General features: G+C 38.6%; 1 protein-coding gene and 1 long non-coding RNA gene across 6 annotated transcripts in view; both read right to left on the reverse strand.

Annotated features, from left to right (window-relative positions):
• LOC6036461 (myb protein) overlaps positions 1 to 20,002 on the reverse strand; it is a 30,299-nt gene that overhangs the window by 3,116 nt on the left and 7,181 nt on the right. For 4 of the 5 annotated variants that reach the window (XM_038252588.1, XM_038252585.1, XM_038252586.1 and 1 more), the window contains exons 3-8: positions 17,765 to 17,914; positions 5,498 to 6,331; positions 5,114 to 5,404; positions 4,822 to 5,006; positions 4,540 to 4,759; positions 4,259 to 4,420 (exon numbers count right to left, since the gene is read on the reverse strand). In XM_038252588.1, the coding sequence (XP_038108516.1) occupies positions 4,259 to 4,420; positions 4,540 to 4,759; positions 4,822 to 5,006; positions 5,114 to 5,404; positions 5,498 to 6,331; positions 17,765 to 17,914 (1,842 nt within the window). The remainder of the gene's footprint in view (positions 1 to 4,258; positions 4,421 to 4,539; positions 4,760 to 4,821; positions 5,007 to 5,113; positions 5,405 to 5,497; positions 6,332 to 17,764; positions 17,915 to 20,002) is intronic. The other variant, XM_038252589.1, reaches the window with a different exon arrangement.
• LOC119766791 lies at positions 12,769 to 13,420 on the reverse strand. Its single transcript, XR_005277131.1, has 2 exons — positions 13,317 to 13,420; positions 12,769 to 12,850 (listed from the first exon to the last, which is right to left on the reverse strand). It is a non-coding gene; the product is annotated as an uncharacterized LOC119766791 (long non-coding RNA).

A 20,002-nucleotide genomic window follows, 5' to 3' on the forward strand; every position in this document is an offset into this window, starting at 1 on the left:
AATATTTGATTTTTTACTAAAACATTGCAAACAAGCACCGCGCAAAGAAATGTCAACCGCAACTTTTCGATTTTGTTCCTTTTCAGCTGCGAACCGCTTAAGAAAAATCTTTTCATGACCGTTTCTTGGGCGTTTTTTATATGGAGTTTTGCGCTCCTTCCGAGCTGCATATCAGCCTTAAAATAGTATGTACGATCCAAAGATACAAAACGGCCTTTATGGTGATAGGAAACCCCCCTAAAAATGTAAGCAACAAGTACACATGAAATTCATTTTCGGGTTTTACAAGGGTTTTTGTGGAGAACTACTACTTCTGACTACGAGGATTAAAAAATAAAATTTTCGATATTTTTTCTTCATGTTGTTCAACGAGTTTCATTTCTGGAGAAACTTTTGAAACGGGGACATAAGCATTTTGACAGCTAGAACTATTTTGCAAATTCCGAGCCATCAGGCAACTATTTAACAAAACCCGCAGGGTTAGAAGGTAGCTTTGAACGCCTGTTATTCTTTAACATATCGAGTTTTGTAAAAAAAAGTTACTTGTTGGCTTGAAATTTGCGAAATAGTTCCAGCTATCAAAATGCTTATCCGCCCTTTTCTCGTGTTGCTCCAGATTTATTAAAGTTTGTTAACGAGTAAGTATCCAATAAAAACAAACCGTTAGATTTATATACAGCAATTCCCCACGAAAACAGCATGGAAAAAACTAAAGTCCTCGGATCGAGCTCAAAATTTTTCTGGGGGTTCCCTGGCCGAAATAATTAGACCCGTTTTTTTTTGTTTGGCCATTAGGGTGACCTACGCCGTGTTAGGATGGTCTGAAAAATTGCCATTTTCGTCGATTTTCGCAAAAACCACTTTTTTCGAAAAATCATAACTCCTCGCCATTTTAACCGATTTCAATTGTCTTATACGCAAATGAAAGGTGATAAGTTGGGCTTTTAAAGAAAAATAGTAAGAAGTTTCAAAAATCTAGTCTAACAGATGAAAAGGGCTTATGAAACTTTAAAATGCCGTTTTGACGGTGTCTGGACCAAAGAGCCTATATCTGGAAATATTTTTATCGGATTCCCCGGACATTTTTACATAACATACTACAAAATTGGAGGAGTTCATTTAGAGGATTCCGAGATATGATTTTTTGAAAATAAAATCCGTATTTTCTGACGCGCCGCGCGCAAAAACCGGAGAATGACGAAATTGGCAAAAAATCAACTTTTTTCACTAAAACTGCGATAACTTTAAAATTTCAGCGATGACCTGTAGATGTTTGGGTACCAATTTTCGTAATTAAGAGACGCAACTTTTGGTACCCAGACATGTATAGGTCGGGTCTAGCTCATTTCCCCGAATGACATTTCCCCGAATGCCATTTCCCCGAAAATCATTTCCCATTATTGGCCACATCCCCGAATACCATTTCCCCTAATCAGCCACATCCCTGAATGCCATATCCCCGAATATCATTTCCCCTAATCGGCTATATCCCCGAATGCCATTTCCCCTAATCAGCCATTTCCCCGAATGCCATTTCCCCGAAGTGACTCTTACGCCAATTGCCGTTTATTTAAATTTAAATTTTCCCGAATTTTCATATCCCCTAATCATCATTTTCGCTAAAGCCTTTTTCCATCATAACAGTTATTTTCTTTCTCAATTTTTCCGAACAAACAGCTTTTTCGGGTATGCTGTTGATTAAATGTTGTAAATTGGGTAGTAAAGCCCTTTGTCAATTTTTATGAACAACGGTAAGAAACTATTTTTGATAACGTTTTTTTCATTTTTATGCAAAAAAAAAGTTATTGACAAGACAACATTTTTCCGATGGATAAACTATGGTCCCTTTGGAACGAGCTGTCAAGTAGGAGCTTTTCTGCCAAGAAGGGCCGTGAAGTGAATTTTTAAAAATTGAATAATAAATCCATTTTAAATCCTTTTTGGTCGTTCAAAGGGTCATTGTACTTCGAAAAATAAGCTTTATCGCTGTGAACAATAATATCACAAATTGAGGCTTAATTTTAGGACCCAATTACAGTCCAGACTCGATTATTCGATTATCCGAAGGTTTGTATGGGACTTCAGATAATCACGAACAATTTTTTTCTTTTCCTTCTTTTAAACATCAATTTTGAGTTCTGCAACCCCATTTTAGTCAAATTTGAACAGTCGATTGCCTATTAAATAATAAAAAGTATTTTTTCAATATTTCAACACCGCCATATTGGCCGCCATCTTGGATTTAAAAGTTTTAAATCACTTTAACGTAGTTTAGGGGTCATACTTAAGCTCGACAATAAAAAAATAGGTATCGAATTTTTTTTTTCGTGATTCGATATCCGAAGTGAAATTTTTCCGAGGCCTTCGGATAATCGAGTCTGGACTGTACTAGTTTTTTTTTAAGTTCAATTAACATTTGTATTCAACCGCATAATTAGATGCTGTTTTTTGAGAAATTTGCAAAGAATTTGTCTTTTTTCGAATTTTGTTCAAAAACCCAAAAATTGAACAAATACGTACATAAGGCTGGTACAAATTTTATTTAAAGTTTTTTTTATTATACTTTTCGCCAAATCCCAAACCAACAATGTGAATAAAATGATCAGTGTGAACGGGGTTCTGTACTACGAAAATCGCACAGTATATTTTTTAAATCATGAAAAATAACAAAACTTCTATTGCATTATTATTATCAGGTCTATAAGGGTGTGTTCTCATAACTCCAGAATTGACGTAAATTCGCAAAAGACGTTTTTGAATTAACGTCGAACCGATTGGTTTGTGTCTTAGGAAAAAGTAAACCGCTAACGTTTTTTATAGCTGAAAACTCCGCCAGATGGCAGTGATCGCACATTTTCTGTAAATGCTTAACTTTTGAAAACGACGAAATTCTGGAATAAATTTTGAAAATGACTTATATTTTTAAATCCAAAAATTAAAATTGACAATTTAACTGAACCGGGTGTTTGGGGTGTTATTCCGACTGCTTAATTTGCATTTAGATTGTCCATAACCATGAATGTTCCGTTAATCGTTCAAACAAGGCATCATTGACTACCAACGATTTTCAATTCAAGTCTAAGTTTGATGTGATAAAAATTGCCATCAATTTTTTTCTTATAAAATGCTATTTCCCCGAACGCGGTCAAGCGGAAATGCTCGGCGCCTAGGAGCGCGCGCGCTCCGGGGCACCGGGCATTTCCGCTTGACCGCGTTCGGGGAAATGGCATTCAGGGAAATGACTATTCAGGGATATGACTAATCGGGTAAGTGGCATTCGGGATTGTGGCCCATTCGGAAAAGTGGCATTCGGGGATGTGGACGATTAGGGGAAATGGGAAATTCGGGTAAATGGAATTCGGGGAAATGACTATTAGGGGAAGTGTCTTTTCGGGGAAGTGGCATTCGGGGAAATGTCCCTTCGGTAATATGGGTTTCGGGGAAATGTCATAGATTCGTATAGGTCATCGCTGAAATTTTTAAGTTATCGCAGTTTTAGTGAAAAAAGTTGATTTTTTGCCAATTTCGTCATTCTCCGGTTTTTGGCCGCGGCGCGTCAAAAAACACGGATTTTATTTTCAAAAAATCATATTTCGGAATCCTGTTAATGAACTCCTCCCATTTTTTAGAATGTTATGTAAAAATGTCCGGGGAATCTGATAAAAATATTTCCAGACATAGGCTCTTAGGTCCAGACACCGTCAAAACGGCATTTTAAAGTTTCATACGCTCTTTTCATATGTTAGGCCAAATTTTTGAAACTTCTTACTATTTTTCTTTGAAAGCCCAACTTATCACCTTTCATTTGCGTATAAGACAATTGAAATCGGTTAAAATGGTGAGGAGTTATGATTTTTTGAAAAAAGTGGTTTTTGCGAAAATCGACGAAAATGGCCATTTTTTAGACCACCCTAACACGGCGTAGGTCACCCTAATGGCTAAACAAAAAAATACGGGTCTAATTATTTCGGCCAGGGAACCCCCAGAAAAATTTTGAGCTCGATCCGAGGACTTTTGTTTTTTTCCATGCTGTTTTCGTGGGGAATTGCTGTATAGTTAGATTTTTTTGAAGATTTAAAAAAATATAAAATCGTATCTTATCAATTACAACAAAAAAAAACCTTCAACGGTTTGATAATCAGTATCTAAACAAAACTGTTAGAAAGTGTTGCTGAGTGACATTAAAATCATCAAGGCTTTCCCTGACTTTTCCAGAAATCGACACCATGCTCAACCACCTTAGCCAATCGTCTCTCACCTGCACCGGTTCGGCTGGTTTGACGGGCACGTTCTGTCCCCCTCCGGCCGCATCCAGGATGCCACCGCCGCCGTCCAACAGCAGGTCCGAATCACTGAGCGTTTCCCGCAGAATACTGGGCGGCGAAAAAATTACGCCAGAGTCCGATATCAGCGATTTGCTCTAGAATAAAAGAGAAAATGTTGTGTGTTTCATGAGTAAAACTCTAATCGCGGACAGGGCTCAAGTTAGTAGCACTTTGGTGTTTAGTTCGACATACCGGCTTGCGCGCGCTCACTTACCGGCGTCTCCGCGAAGAAGCTCATGTCGCTGTTTTCCCAGTTTTGCGTGAAGGCGGACCGTTTGGCGCGCGGGGATTGCGCCACCTTGGCCGGGTCCGGTCGCGACCCGTTCGTGATGGTTCGGTTCGGGTCGACGGCACCGCTACTTTCCTTGGCCTGCTCGCTGTTCATGATTTCCGCAATGTCTTCGCCGAGTCGCGCCGGACTGGGTGGAATGTAGCTAGAATTTGAAGAAATAGCTCAAGTTTAATCTTTGTGGAGAAATTAACTTGAAGAACTTACACTTCCGATCGTCGCTTGCCCAGCTCGGCCATCGCATTTTTGAACGGGGTTGGCGTTCGCGGCTCGATCTTGACGCCCTTCGCCGGCGTTTTCGCTGGACCCTTGCCTTCATCCTCGGCGAGCTTCGAGCTGGTACCGCTTTCTTTCAACGGGATCGGTGTGCTCAGCAGACTAGTATCGTTGGTCTGTAATTTGGGAGGGGAAAAATCGAATTAATCAAGGATTCTTCTACGGTGAATCATCTTCGAATGACAATTATAATAAACCAAAAAAACAAAACAAAAAAACGTACTTTAATGCAAGCTTTCTTAACCGGCGTGCTGGCCGGAAGCTGATCGAACGAAACATTCAAGCTGGGTGAGTTCAAAAACTGACTGGGTGAGAATGGAAGCGGTTTGATGGGGGTGACGGTAGGCGATAGCAGGTGCCTCTCCGGCCCTGGCAGGTCCTGGCTGTTGATGGACGTTGGCGGCTGATGATGGTTGGCGGCGGCCGCTCCACTTGCCACCGATGTGGTGGCCTGCAGCAGCTGCTGCTGACGTTGCTGCTGGTGGGCGAACAAAAGCTGCTGCTGAAGATCGTTCTGAAATGGGGCCGACGACGACAAACTCATAAAACTCAAGAAACCAAAAAAAAAAACATATACCAAGCCAAACAAGTCCCCCAAAACCCTTACCATCTCATTCTCGTCCCGGAACTTTCGCTTCCTCCGCAGTATGCTGGGCGTGTTGATCTTGAACTTGCGGTCCTTGCCATCGCCGTCGCTACTGCTGAGCAGGTCGTTAAAGTCCACGTTCGTGTACGGCTGCTGGGATGGTCCATTTCCGGTGCCATTACTGCCTGCGACCCCACCTCCTCGAATGATGTTGTTATTGTTCACAACGACTTTGGCATTCACAAACGCACCGCTGCCGCCGCCGGTGGTGGTCTTCCCCGTGGCGTACAGCGGCGCAATCACAAACTGCTTCTCGCTGGTCGAGTTCGGCATCGGCGAGATCAAAAAGTCACCCTGCTCCGTCGACACCGCAACCGGACCGGCGTCGTTCGAGTCCTCGTTCCCACTCTCGATCGAGGCCGCCTTCTTCCGGTTGTTGCAGATGATGTTCCGCAAACTGTTCTGACCGGTGCCCCCCGTGCCACTACTGCTGTTTTGCGATGGTACCTGCTGACTCGCGGAAGAAGACGGTTGCGTTTTTGGTTTACGGCGCGTTGCCTCCGGACCTTCGTACTTTCGTCGCATCGTCGAGTTCCAGTGGTTCTTGATGGCGTTGTCCGTCCGACCGGGCAACAGCTTGGCGATCTTGGCCCACTGGTTGCCCCACTGGAGGTGCGCCTGGTAGATGATGTTGTCCTCCTCCTCGGTCCACGCCGTCTTTTTGATGTTCGGGTTGAGGTGGTTGTGCCATCGTTCGCGGCACTGCTTACCGATGCGGCCACGCAGATGTCGGGCGATTAGGGTCCACTTTTTCGGGCCGTACTTGGTGACCAGCTCGACCACTTTGTCGTCCTCCTGTTTTGGGGAGAAATAAAATTAAAAAAAAAATCATTAGCTTTGACTTCAAAACATGTTTTTATACAATTTAAAATATAACATGTAAAATTACAGGTTAAAGGTGCAATTCATTCAACGCAATTCACACTGTGAAATCATTTAGACTCTATTTAAATCTTAGAGAAAGATCTTATAGTCCAATGAAAAAAATGAAATAAAAATAAAAAAACAAAAATTAGCTGGGAGTCCCATAAAAATTCAAAGCTCTTGGCTCATCGACCTAACCAATATGCCTAAATTTTTTACGGGTTGTTTGGACATATAGCCTCTGGGTCAAATATGCATGTTCCTATTGTCTTTTGATATCCATTTGCAGAGCCTCTGACAAATTTGTTTAGTTTTTCGTATGCAATATTTATTTAAAACACGACTACAACAGCCATGTAAGCCTGAAAACTGTAAAAAAAGATAGATAAATTAACTAGAGTGCATGGACTTTAAACTTGTTTATAAATTAGAAGAAAAAAGAGCAATTCTCTACTAAATCGACCGATTTCAAGAATTTAAATTGATTTATAGCTTACATTTTTAAAAAGCTCAACTAACATAGTGAACCCTTGCATAATCCATTTGAAAAACTACTCTAGATTTGACTGAATTAGGCGGATCTACGGTTGTCAAATTTCCGTAATCCCAAACCATTTTCGAGATATGAGATGCTGCAGTTCTCTCAGATTTCGGTAATTCGATTTTTTTTTTGTATTTTTTAATCCGACTGAAACTTTTTTGGTGCCTTTGGTATGCCCCAGAGAAGCCATTTTGCATCATTATTTGTCTCTATAATTTTCCATACAAATTTGGCAGCTGCAAATGATGTATGAAAATTCAAAAATCTGTATCTTTTGAAGAAATTTTTTGATCGATTTGGTGTCTTCGGCAAAGTTGTAGGTATGGATACGAACTACACTGAAAAAAATGATGCACGGTAAAAAAAATGATTTTGAATTGATGATTTTTTGTGTCACAAAAACTTGATTTGCAAAAAAACACTATTTTTTTTTTTATATATATATGTCAAATGCCAACTTTTCAGAAATTTCCAGGCTGTGCAAAAAATCTTTGACCGAGTTATGAATTTTTTAATCAATACTGATTTTTTTTCAACTTCATTTTTCGATGTAAAATTAAATTTGCAATCAAAAAGTACTTGAGTAAAATTTTGATAAAGTGCACCGTTTTCAGGTTAAGGCCATTTTTAGGTAACTTTTTTTCTCAAAATAGTCACAGTTTTCATTTTTTTAAATTAGTGCACATGTTTGCCCACTTTTGAAAAAAAATATTTATAGCTGAGAAAATTCTCTATATTTTGCTTTTTTGAACTTTGTTGATACAACCCTCAGTTGCTGAGATATTGCCATGCAAAGGTTTAAAAACATGAAAATTGATGTTTTCTAAGTCTCACCTCTCACCCAAATAACCCACCGTTTTCTAATGTTGATATCTCAGCAACTAATGGTCCGATTCACAATGTTAAAATATGAAACATTCGTAAATTTTTCCGTTTTTTTCGAAAAAAATATCTTCAAAATTTTTAAACAAAGACTAACATTTTAAAAGGGCGTAATATTGAATATTTAGCCCTTTTGAAATGTTAGTCTCGATTTAAAATTTTTGAAAGGTATTGATTAAAAAATGCATAACTCGGTCAAAGATTTTTTGCACAACCTGGAAATTTCTGAAAAGTTGGCATTGAATGTCCTCTAAAACATAATAGTGTTTTTATGCAAATCAAGTTTGAGTGACAAAAAGTTAAATTAGAAATCACCAAAAAAAAATTTACCATGTATCTTTTTTTTCAGTGTAGTCCATATTTATACCTGCAACTTTACCGAAGACACCAAATCGATCAGAAAATTCCTTCAAAAGATACAGAATTTGGAATTTTCATACATCGTTTTTGTATGGACAGCTGCCAAATTTGTATGGAAAATTATATGGACGAACTAATGATGCAAAATGGCTTCTTTGGGCATACATACCGAAGGCACCAAAAAAAGTTCAGTCGGATTAAAAAATACAAAAATTAAAATTCTAAAAAGAGACCGATTTCGTAGAGAATTGCTCATATGTCAAACTTGATTCCAGATGTGTCCACCGCCAATCCGCGAGACAGATCCGAACCCAAAGTTTTTGAGTGGCGGGTCAAACGTAACAAAATATTAAAAAAAAATCACGTCAATCTAGGTCTTAAAAAATGCCACTATTAGTTTAAGTTATTCGAAATTTTGGGTATTTTTTGGGACATTTTCCTCATTTAAATATTAGAAAACAGATATCTAGAGTACTTTTTCAAAAGGTCCTATGTGCAAAAACCTCAATCTGAGAAATTTGATGATAAAGTTTTGGTGCACATTTTTAAATCCCATTCAAACACGTTTGGGTATTTTTCGATTCTGAAAACGCCCAAATGGGTCTAGAGTAATGCTTTTCAAGTGTACATCTCGGGATTATATAAAAGACAAGATTACGCTTAGTTCTGACGCAATTTGGTTCATACAACCTGTGAGTGCACATAGGACACGTTTCATAGAACAATTTTTGCACATAAGACATTGGCATTGGACTATATTCATGTGGCATTGCACATAAAACTTTATCAAATAAAATTTAAATCTCGATTTAAACAAAAACTAAATTTTGTAATAATAATGTATTTCCAACCCTCTCGCAACGTGTAGGCATCAGCTGATGAAGAGCATGAAATATTTCAATGCCTCCAGCGCGTGAGAGGAGAGAGAAGCCGTTATTTACCAATGAGCATTCTGTCAGATGGGTGGCGGGTAGGATAATTTACAATGCCAAATTAACCAATGCGCCAATGTAAACAATCAATATTGTTTACTTTGGCGCATAGGATAATTTGACATGGTAAATTGTCTTATCCGCCTATCGAGCTGTGAGCGCACATAATACATTTTTTAATCTTTCGTTTTTGAAAGTTTTTGGCCCAAGTAGTGTAAACATATTATTTAACACTTATAAACAAGTGTTCCGATAGCCCCCCAGCAGCACTGCATGCGCACAACTTTTATGCCAAAGTGATTACCACGTCACGGATTATTACCATGTCCGATTATCACGTCACAGTCTCACGTACCCTCCCCCCCCCCCCCCCTCTCCCTTATCACACTTGCGACAACTCTCCACCCCCCTCCCCCCTTAGAGCGTGACGTACTTTATGGATGACGCCTACGGCCTAACGAAGGATGCAAGATGTTGATTCAGGAGCGGCCCTGAGAACCTTGCTCTTCGCCAAAGAATTATTCCGATCTCAGGGGTTGGATCTCCGAACGGGTTCTACGGCTGTTGCTTGGCCGAGGGGTGAGGTCAGCTTGGGACTTGAAGAGCGCAAGTCGCACAAAACTGGAATCAATTGCGTTGATCGAGATGCTTATGCGGCGGTCCGAATCGCGCGCCTCGAAGTCATGTCCCCGAGCAAGTCCAGGATCTCATCCGAGTACTGGGTAAAGTGCTCGTATGAATCGAACGCCGCTTAACTGCCAGGGCCATGAACGAGTCGGTTAGGTTGCCGACTTGATACCGTTTGGGAGGAGTCTGGAAAAACGGAAAACATCGGGTCACAAAAAAACAGAGGCACAGAAGAAAAACACTCGTAACGTGCTGTTGGCAGTTCATCAGCGGGACTTTGCCGGACAGCTCCAGATGCTGCAGGCAGGTCAAATCATAGGACGAGTACGCCCAATGGACGTAATCCAGCATTGCATTGCAGACTGCACGATAAGAAAGGTAGAAACGAGTAGTCGTAGAAAGGTCGAAAGGTAGTCGTGCGGAATATCCAAGATGGAAACATCCGAAAAGATCAACCACTGCAGGTTTTCGTGCTCTTAGACAGACAGATGGACTTTATCTGGTTGTGACGTAGTTCTTAAGCTGGCTGATGAGCAGCTATTAGGACCTGTCGAGCGCGAAGAGTCACAAGCGATTCTTCAGCGAGGTAAGTTCGCTCAGATTAGCAGCCAATTCCTCCGTAAAACCAGTTCGTTTATGGCTGGCTGTGAGAAAAGATCATCACGACGACGAAGCCGCGACGCACTTGTCGTAGTGTCCATGCTGGAACTGAAAACCACGGCGTAGTACTGACAGATCGTGCACGGCCGCCATGCGACCGCGTATTCCGTTACGGTGACGCTGCTCCAGCTGGACGATACCCTGCGTAGTCAGGAACAACACGTCGTGATCGGAGCGCTTCTGCAGAGCCTTTGTTACATACATGTAAATCGATAAAAAAAAAAAAACGATACTTAATCCACCCTTAGGTGGTTGGTGCCTTCCTCACATTTAAAGGGCGCTATCCAAAATCCAAAAGTGCGTAAATAACACTTTAGTGCAGGGGTGACCAAAGTATGGCCCGCGAGGTGATTTTTTGTGGCCCGCGGACCCATTTTGAATAATCATGTATAATGGCCCGATGATCACTTGTAAAGTGATTTTTTACTTTTTCAAAAGTAAGGTTTATTCTAAACATTTTTATGCTTATCTTTTTTTTGCTGATAAAAATACTAATGATTTATTAATGTTTTGATCCCTATTTTAGGACACAGTTTCACAAGTTTCAATGTGAGTGAAACTAGTAAATATTCATCGAAAATTTTTTGAAAATTCAGGCTTTCAGGATTAAGGCAGATTAAATGTTGAAATCGGAGGAGTAAGGCTGTTGCAAGTATTTTATATAGTTTTTTTCGAGAACCCTCCCCTCCTCCCATTATTACAAATTGGCTCATGGGCAAATTTAATTCAATAAAAAACTTCAAAATATCGATAGACATTTCAGTGCAATTAGCTGAAATCAATTAAAAATGCAATCCTTTGCGTTTAAAATCATTTTGAGCATGTTCTGGATCATAAAAAAATTCGATGAATAATTTTTTTTTTTTTGCTAAAATGTTTACATTTACAATTCATCTTTACGGGTGCTTAAAACATTTTCTAAAAATTGGTTCATGGAATTGTTAAATTTCTTGCACTCAAAGATTTCTTATTAGTCACACGTAATTCAAAGATAAAATTACGATATTTAATTAGTCACACTTGATTTTAAGATAAAATTACGCCGATACTAAATTAGGCAGATTACATGTCACCGTTTTCAAAATATATAAAAAAACTGTAAAATTTCACGGAGAGCACAAGTACATTAAGCTAAAAGCTTTTGTGTCTTTCATTATTTTTAATTAAAAAATGTTGAAAAATATCAGAAATTACAAAAAAACTTCTGCTGATAGATTTTTTTTCTAGTCTTATAAATTAAAATAACGTATTTTTTTTATAAATTATTTGGCCCGCAAGCTCATTTGAGCTTCAAATTTGGCCCGGCCTCCAAAAACTTTGAGCACCCCTGCTTTAGTGCTTATAACTTTTGATAGGGTTGTCAGATCTTCAATGTTTTAGACGCATTTGAAAGCCCTTTTGAATACCTATCCAACGATACGTCGCATGAGAGATCCGAACAACGTTTTCATCAACATATCTGAGATCCGGCCTCCAAAAAGCGTATAAATAACACTTAAGTGCTTATAACTTTCGATAGATTTGTCAGATCTTCAATGTCTTGGACGCGTTGGAAAGGTCTTTTAAATACCTTTCTAAAAATGTATAGCATGACGGGTTTTCTTACAAAAACCACCCTTTTTACAATCTTCCGGACTTTTGTTAAAATCGTTTTTTTAGCATAACTTTTTAAGTACTTAACTAAACTGCATAATTTTCAATAGCGACTTATGGGACCCCAAGACGGATCGAATGACGCCAAAACGGACAAAATCGGATCAGCCAATGTCGAGATAATCGAGTGACAATTTTTTGATCAACATCCGACCACACACACAGAAATTTGCTCAGAATTTGATTCTGAGTCGATAGGTATACATGAAGGTGGGTCTAGGAGGTTTAATTGAGAAGTTCATTTTTCGAGTGATTTTATAGCCTTTCCTCAGTAAGGTGAGGAAGGCAAAAAGTCAGAAGTTGGTGTGAGCACACACTTAATTTTATTAAAAAACTGTTATCAGGGCATTAAAATACACATTTACATCTATTATCAAAACATATTTGAAGACATTTGGTTGTATCACTGCCGAAATATACACAGAAAAAAATATTCCTAATCATCTTTTAGTGGATTCAAAAAAAAATCTGTAATATGACATTTTGTGATTTTCTACATGTATGTAACCCCTTAACCGCCGCAACCTCTATGTTTCCGCCCACTCCGGTGGCCTCAGAAACACTAGTCTCAGCAGCACGTGCATTTTTGGATTCTCGGACACGTTGTCCCAAGCGGCCCAGACGACCTGCATCTGCGTGCGTAATTAGAGTTTGCCGTTGGCGAAGTTGTTGATAGCCGATCCGCCACGAAGCGGATGGCGCGCTCTTTTTTAAGGTTTCTAGAAGCGTCCTCCGTACCACGTCCGCCGCCGCTTGGTTGGTCGTTGTCGGGGGACCAGGTACCGTAAAGCAGTGCTGCGGGTGATGAAAAAGTAGTTTAAGGTTAAGGTTTATTAAATTTAACAGCATAACATTTCCTCCTGAAATGTGTTAATCGGTACCGTGGCCATCCGAAGTCGTCCCTGGCCAAAAGGTGGATGTTTTCTGGCCTTCCGGATGTTTTTGGTCGGTTCCTTGGCCATCCGGATGGCTTCTCTGTGCAAGAGGGATGATGCTTTTTGGCCATCCGGATGGCCACGGAACAGACAAAATCTATCCGGGCGGCCAAAAAGCATCCTCCCTTTTGGACAGGGACACCTTCCAGATAGCCACGGAACCAAGAAAACCCATCCGGAAAGCCAAATAATGGCCACGGTACCGGCAAACCCAACCCGAAAGGCCAAACAAATATTCGCCTTCTTGCACAGGGACGCCTTTCGGAGCCGATCCCATGGTCCTGGAATCATCTTTGGGAATCACGGTAATTTTCCACCCTACTTACCGTATTTTTTTGTTGCCGCAATCCTTCGCCCTCCGACACTTTTCTTTAAAAACTCAGACAGTCCACAACAATGATCTGTCCGCGATCCTATCAACCAAAACAAAAACATATTTTATGCTGTTTTATGAGTTGTTTTGGTATGTCATGCTGGGAGTCGTATCCGCCAGATTCGGGAGAGAGAGCTCATTGGTTAAATTTTGCTCTTCTCTTTGCTGTGTCAGGCATTGAAACATTTCATACTCTCTTACAGCTGACGTCTACACGTTAACCGGAACCTAGGCAAACATTATTTTTAAAAAGATATATGGATATAAAAAAATCTATCATTACTTTCTAATTATTCAATAAAATGCGTACATACGTCGTTATTATATTAGCGTATGTGCATAATGATTGAAATATATTTAAAATTGTACATAGGTCGATTTGTTATTGTCGTATGTGCATCATTTTACTGAATGCACATAGGACACTGAGAGGTAAAACGACGTAAATTATTTTGTATGAAAATTTAAGAGAATGCTCATAGGTTATTTTGCATTTCGCTAATAATTTTAAAAATTAAATACTTAGAAGAAATCGGGTTTGAGGATAGTGTAGTTTCGGATATGCAGAACGTCATGCATTGTATAACTCAGTTTGTTTACTTTTGGCGCATAGGACCTTTTGAAAAAGTACTCTAGATATGTAATGTCAAATTCTCAAAAAAGCTTTCAATCAATTGGTTTAAAATTTATTGAAATAAAAAAAACATAAAAAACAAAGCAATATTAAATTATTCATAAACTTTTCGTTCCATTTTCCATGCTTACATTGAAAATGTTTAAGGGCCCATACATTTTTTTCAGATATAATTTGTAAGGGGTCAAATAAACTGTATTAATGTAACAGCGTAACTTTATTTTTAAATCAAGTGAAACTGATGAAAAATGGTAGTCAAAGTATTTTGGTCTTCCAACTATTATCCTACTCCAATTTCAATAAATTTCCAATATTTTTTGTATCCGAGGTGGACGGTTTGTTGGTGTAAAATCTAGATTACTTTATCAAAACCACTAATGTGCCATGGGTTTCCTTTGTTCATAGGACCAGTTGAAAAAGTAAGCAAGAAATAAAAGTGAAGATCAGTCTAGAAAAATGATGTGTAACTTGTAAATTATTATAGATTACTAATATTTTTACTTTTATTACAGTTTTCTACAAATTTGAAGGTTTTATAACACAACTTGAAACCTTCTTTTTTTAAAATACTTTAACACAACCATCTAAAATTGATGTCTTCATACAGTGAAAACATTCAAACAGATTTCTCTACAAATCTGTTCAAATATATATTTTTAAAGATCGTTTCGCTTTTAAGGCTGTCATATCCCTCGACATTTAGGCTTAATAGAGCTATCTAAGCCCGATCTCACACACACTAGCACACCATTTGTTTTGCTGGCTGGTACAAAATTTAACCTCACTTTTTCTTGTGTACGTACACGCAATACATGCGCACGTAGATAACTCTATTGTCAGTTGACGTTTTAGCAATCGGAGCTCACGAATACAAACAAAAGTAATGAAACTATAAATAAAGCTAGGACCGTGTGTCGAGTCCCTTTTTCCCTTTGGAACCTCATACGAACAAGAAGACTTTTATTTCCCAAACCGATCCGTCTCTGTAGTAGTTTACAAGTTTTGTAAAGGCCAGATCAATCAAGGCTGGTACAAATATTTTTAAAAGTTTTTGTCACCCCCCCCCCCCCCTTCAAAATTGGCCCGAAAAATCAGGGGGCAAAAAAAATATTTTTACAATAAACTTCAAAATTTCAATGAAAATTCAAGTGCAACCAGCTGAAATCAAATTAAAATACATTCTTCTGCGTTTAAAATCATTTTTAGCATGTTTGGGTTTATTAAAAATCTTAAGATTTTTTGAAAATTTTCGATGCAAAACCTTTTTTTCGATACAATTTTTGTTTTTGTCAGATCTTAGATTTTTTGAAAACTAATGATAGCAAAACAACTGAACTAGTGCAAAATGCATTTTAAAACACTTTTTTCATTTAAATGTGAAGACTATGGCTTGTTATTTAAATTTTTATATTTTTTTATTTTTTTGCCCCCTTGACCTCGGCCAGGGCCGAGGGACAAAAACTTTTTTTAATATTTGCATCGGCCTAAAATCCGTACCAAAAATCAAAAACCTTAAAATTTTGAAAAAACGCAATTCGCCGATAGAATATTTTGATTTATACAGATTCTGATTCAGGGTGGTAAAAATCAACCTGCCGAAAAGTGTGAAAAGATCCCTACTAATTTGAGATCACACCAATACTTGTTAACAGTGAACAGAAGTAAAGCAATAAAGCAGAACGATCGAGTCGTTCTTTCCGATTACAACCAGCAAGCAGACATCAACTTCTTTTATAACTTCTCCGACCGAAACCGTCTTTAGCGTAGTTATCAGATTCGTCCAGTGTTTAAAATGTTACAGAATTTATAACACCGTCGCTAAAAACATCAACTTTTTCTTCACTCTCTTCTGGCAGCACTTGCTGCTCCTGCAGAAAAGATTGAGGCAGGCAGCGATGGAAAAATCATCATCAAAAGAAAATCTTTGGACGTTCATCAATAGAAAAAATCCGAAGGGAGCATGGCTCTCCTCTCTCGCGCACGAAAGATCGGTAAAAAGAATCTAGAAAAATCATCATCTTGATTATTCGGCGGAACATCTTTTTCACTACTACACTTGCATGTGTAACGTCACAAGTCGAAAAATGAACTGTCACTTTTTGTAGATGGGCAATGAGTGTAAACAAAGCGATACAAATAATTTCAAGTGGTGCTAACAAGGAAATTCACAAAAAATCACCATCAAATTTATTTTTTGGAGAAGTTCGAGAGCGATTTTCTTTTGCGTGATTTGCCTCCTCTCGATTTCGCGGGTTTCGCAAGCGAAAATGATATTTTTTTGCGATTATTCCATCCCTGGAGGCAGGCGTCGCGACGCTCATGTAACCAAGCCGTAACATTTTAAATAGTGGACGAATCTTTTCGCACTCTTCGACAAAGTTGTTGCTACCTGGAACACGGACTATGAGCTCATGAGGTTTTTGAAAAATGCAAAAATCGTTATGTGGCATAAAACTGCCAAAAACCATATTTTTTTTCAAAATTAGTTATTATTATTATTGATAATAATCAATGTTGTTTTTTTTTCTTTAAAAGGTCCAACAAACTAATTTTTATTTTGCTTTTTGGGTGTTTTGGGGTATCCATCTGACTCAAGGCTGAGAGTGGCACCCAACAAGCTAGAAACAAAAAAAAATGTTTATAGAACCTGCTAAAAAACTTTAGAATTGCATTTGTATTTTTAAGTAAAAACGTTACGCATCCGTAAACAAAAATGTACCAATATTCCAAACTTTAATGATTTCATACTCTCCAAGCTGCCTTAATTCGCCAAACCAAAAATGCTCTTCTTCCTTCACGATCATTCCCTCACTCTTTCGTTTGCGAACCCTAACCAATGACATAATGATCTACTTCCGCTGATTGTCTTTTCTCCTAGCTTTCATTTTCTTCGTGTGTTGTTATCTTCCTTCGGCTCCACCAAGGAACACCTCCGACCTCCGACGATCATCTCCTTCCCGGTTTCTTCGCTGTTCTTTTTTTTCCGCGCCGTCATCGTCTCCATTAGTGTCGATTACCGGGCCTTGCCATTTTTCGGCGGTCGTCATTATGTGCGTACTGTACTGACGATCCGACCGAGACCCTTCTTCAATTTCACTACGCGCGTTCAAGAGGCTCACCCTCGCACTCAACGCCAACTCCAAGAGGAAGGGGTTCTAACTTGAGGTTTCCTTGAAGATTTTCGTTTTCTAAATTACGCACAGTAATTACGACTTTTTTTCCCCGTGTTTGCGGTCAGATTTTACGTCCGAGCAGGTCAAAGCAGCGCAACGGGCAGGAAATGGAAGATACGGCTGGGCAAGCACGAGGATGACACCCTTTGCTGAAGAACACTCACGAGGTTGTCTACCTTTGTGCTGCACGTGTGTGAAGGGACCTGTAGAGCAACTCACCAGAATGCACCCGGAGTGCAGAGACCCGAAGCCACCTGGACTGCCGGTCGCGCAGGGCTTCTCGAAATAAAGGGGGAAAGCGTAATAATTGACGAACGCATCAGACTGCGACAGCGAACGAAATCAAACAATAATGGCAAAATGAATTGCGATCTCTCGGTAGGGTAGAGTCTATAGAGTAGGGTGCGGACCCCTTTTGCCAAGTGACGCCAAAGTTCTACAAGTTGCGCAATTTAGAATGCACTCGCTCTCTCTCTTATGTACACATATCAAACGCTGAATTAAGCATACCGGAAGCATCGAGGGAAACCCCTTGTTTTATGTACTATTTCAACCTGACATGATTGAACGTGTTTTCGTCCTGGCCGAACTTACCTCCTTTGTCCACGGACCCTTGATGAGGTCCGGATTGACCACCTTGGTCCACCGCTGTTGGCACTGGATGTCGGTTCGGTCCTTCAGGAATTTGGCGATCGCGTCCCACCGTTCGCCGTACTGCTCGACCAGCGACTTGAGGGCGGCGTCCTGTGGGGGAGGGGGGAAGAAAAAAAAAAATTCATTGAAAATCAGTGGAATGAAAACAAAATCACCGTTTTGGGCTCCTTTAAGTCTCTGTTGAAAAATGCAAAGTATTTCTTAAGTAATGCTTAAAAATGATTGAATTTTGTGGGTTTTAGAAGAATTGCCATTTTATTATATTTTTTTTATTTGCAGTACCTTTCCAATGATTGAAAAATAAATAAAATTGGATAACTCTATTACAAGCAATGGGCATTTACAGAAATCCACAGCGAAATACCTTTCCATGAAATTCCAAGATCATGCAACCTTATCAAAAGTTATGAGCACTTAAGTGTTATTTACCAACTGTATTATGGCTTAATCTTTAAAAATTTGGTAAAAATATTGTCCGGATCTATCGTGCAGCCATCTGAGCTGAAATCGGACTACACTAACCTATGTTATTTATACTTTTGAAGTAACGTTTTTTTATTACTAATCATTTCATTACGGTATTCAATCTTTTACGCTCGACGGAAAGGTCTTTGGATTACACATCTTACGATGGGTCGCTTGATGCATCCGCTTATCTTTTTAATCAAAATATCTGAGATCCGGCTTCAAAAAAGTGTATAAATAACACTTAGGTGCTAAAAACTTTTGATAGGGTTATCAGATCTTTGATGTTTTGAGCTCGTTGAAAAGGTCTTTTAAATACCTTTCTGAAAATGTATAACATAACGGGTTTTCTACTAAAATGTTACTTAATCCACCATATGGTGGTTGATTTTTTTGGTAAAATAAAAATGTTCAACCTACAAAGTAGTACAAATGATAGGGTTAGCAGATTTTCAATCTAATAATATCATTTGAAAGGCCAATTAATTATCCAACAAACGATGGATCGCATTATCGATTCGGATATTGCTTTTATCGAAATATCGGTGAACATGCCTCCAGAAAGTGTATGAATAACACTTAAGTGCTAATAACTTTTGTCCGGATTATCAGATCTTCGATGTTTTGGGCTCGTTGGAAAGGTCTTTTAAATATTTTTCTAAAAATGTATAACCTGACGGGGTTTGTTTTTACAATAAAACACCCTTTTAACGATCTTCCGGACTTTCCTTAAAATGTTTTTTAGCATAACTTTTGAAGTACTTTACTAAACTTCATAATTGTCAAAAAGGACTTATTGGACCCCAAGACAGATCAAATCAGATCAAAACGATTTAAATCAGACATTTGTTCAGTTTTTGATTCTGAGTCGATATGTATACGTGAAGGTGGATCTAGGAGGTCGTATTAAGAAGTTCATTTTTTAATATAGTTGAATATTACCTCTTGTTTGATATAATTTTATCTTAATCTATGGAGATTTAAATTTACCCATTTTTCCTGGCATAATTTTATTCAAATATTGAAGGGTCATTTTCAGATTTTTTGGATGAAATTATTTGAAAATTATAAACTTGAGGGAAAGAAATGGAAGAACTGGTAAATTATGTTCAAAATCATATATTTTTTTTGAAACGCTTTTTATCTTTTATTTTAGTCAAGATTTTTGATCACTGGGCATCAAATTTTAATTACTTTCTCATATTGGTATCATCGATGAAAAACGACACCAACACACCTAGGACAATAAAAGTAGAGAGCAAATTGACAATCGTTATTCGTTATCTATGGTGGTCCTCTCATAGATAACGAAACACGAGAAGAAATTATCGTTTGTCAAATATCGATGCCTATGTGCTCTCTTGTACTAAGCTTGCTGGATTTCCTATCTAGTTAGCATATGTGGAACATTCTCCGGCAATTTAGTTTACTTTAATGTTTTGATAAAAAAAAACAGCGGTCAAAACCAAATTTCTGGTTTTAAATGTTGCTCTAGATTTGTTATTTTTTAACCTTCCTACGGTATTGGGGTCCTTTTCGGTTTTTTTTTTTAAATTAAATTTGCCATAAATTTGGCTATATACATGCTAGAGCCTTGAAATTTTCTGACATTACATTTATAGTATGAATACACATTTCACAAAACAAATAAACCTTGGAACTTTAAAAAATCGTCAAAAATCCAGTTTGTGACCGATTCCGGTTCTTTTGGTC

This window comes from Culex quinquefasciatus, chromosome 2 (assembly GCF_015732765.1).
Source record: "Culex quinquefasciatus strain JHB chromosome 2, VPISU_Cqui_1.0_pri_paternal, whole genome shotgun sequence".
Taxonomy (NCBI): domain Eukaryota; kingdom Metazoa; phylum Arthropoda; class Insecta; order Diptera; family Culicidae; genus Culex; species Culex quinquefasciatus.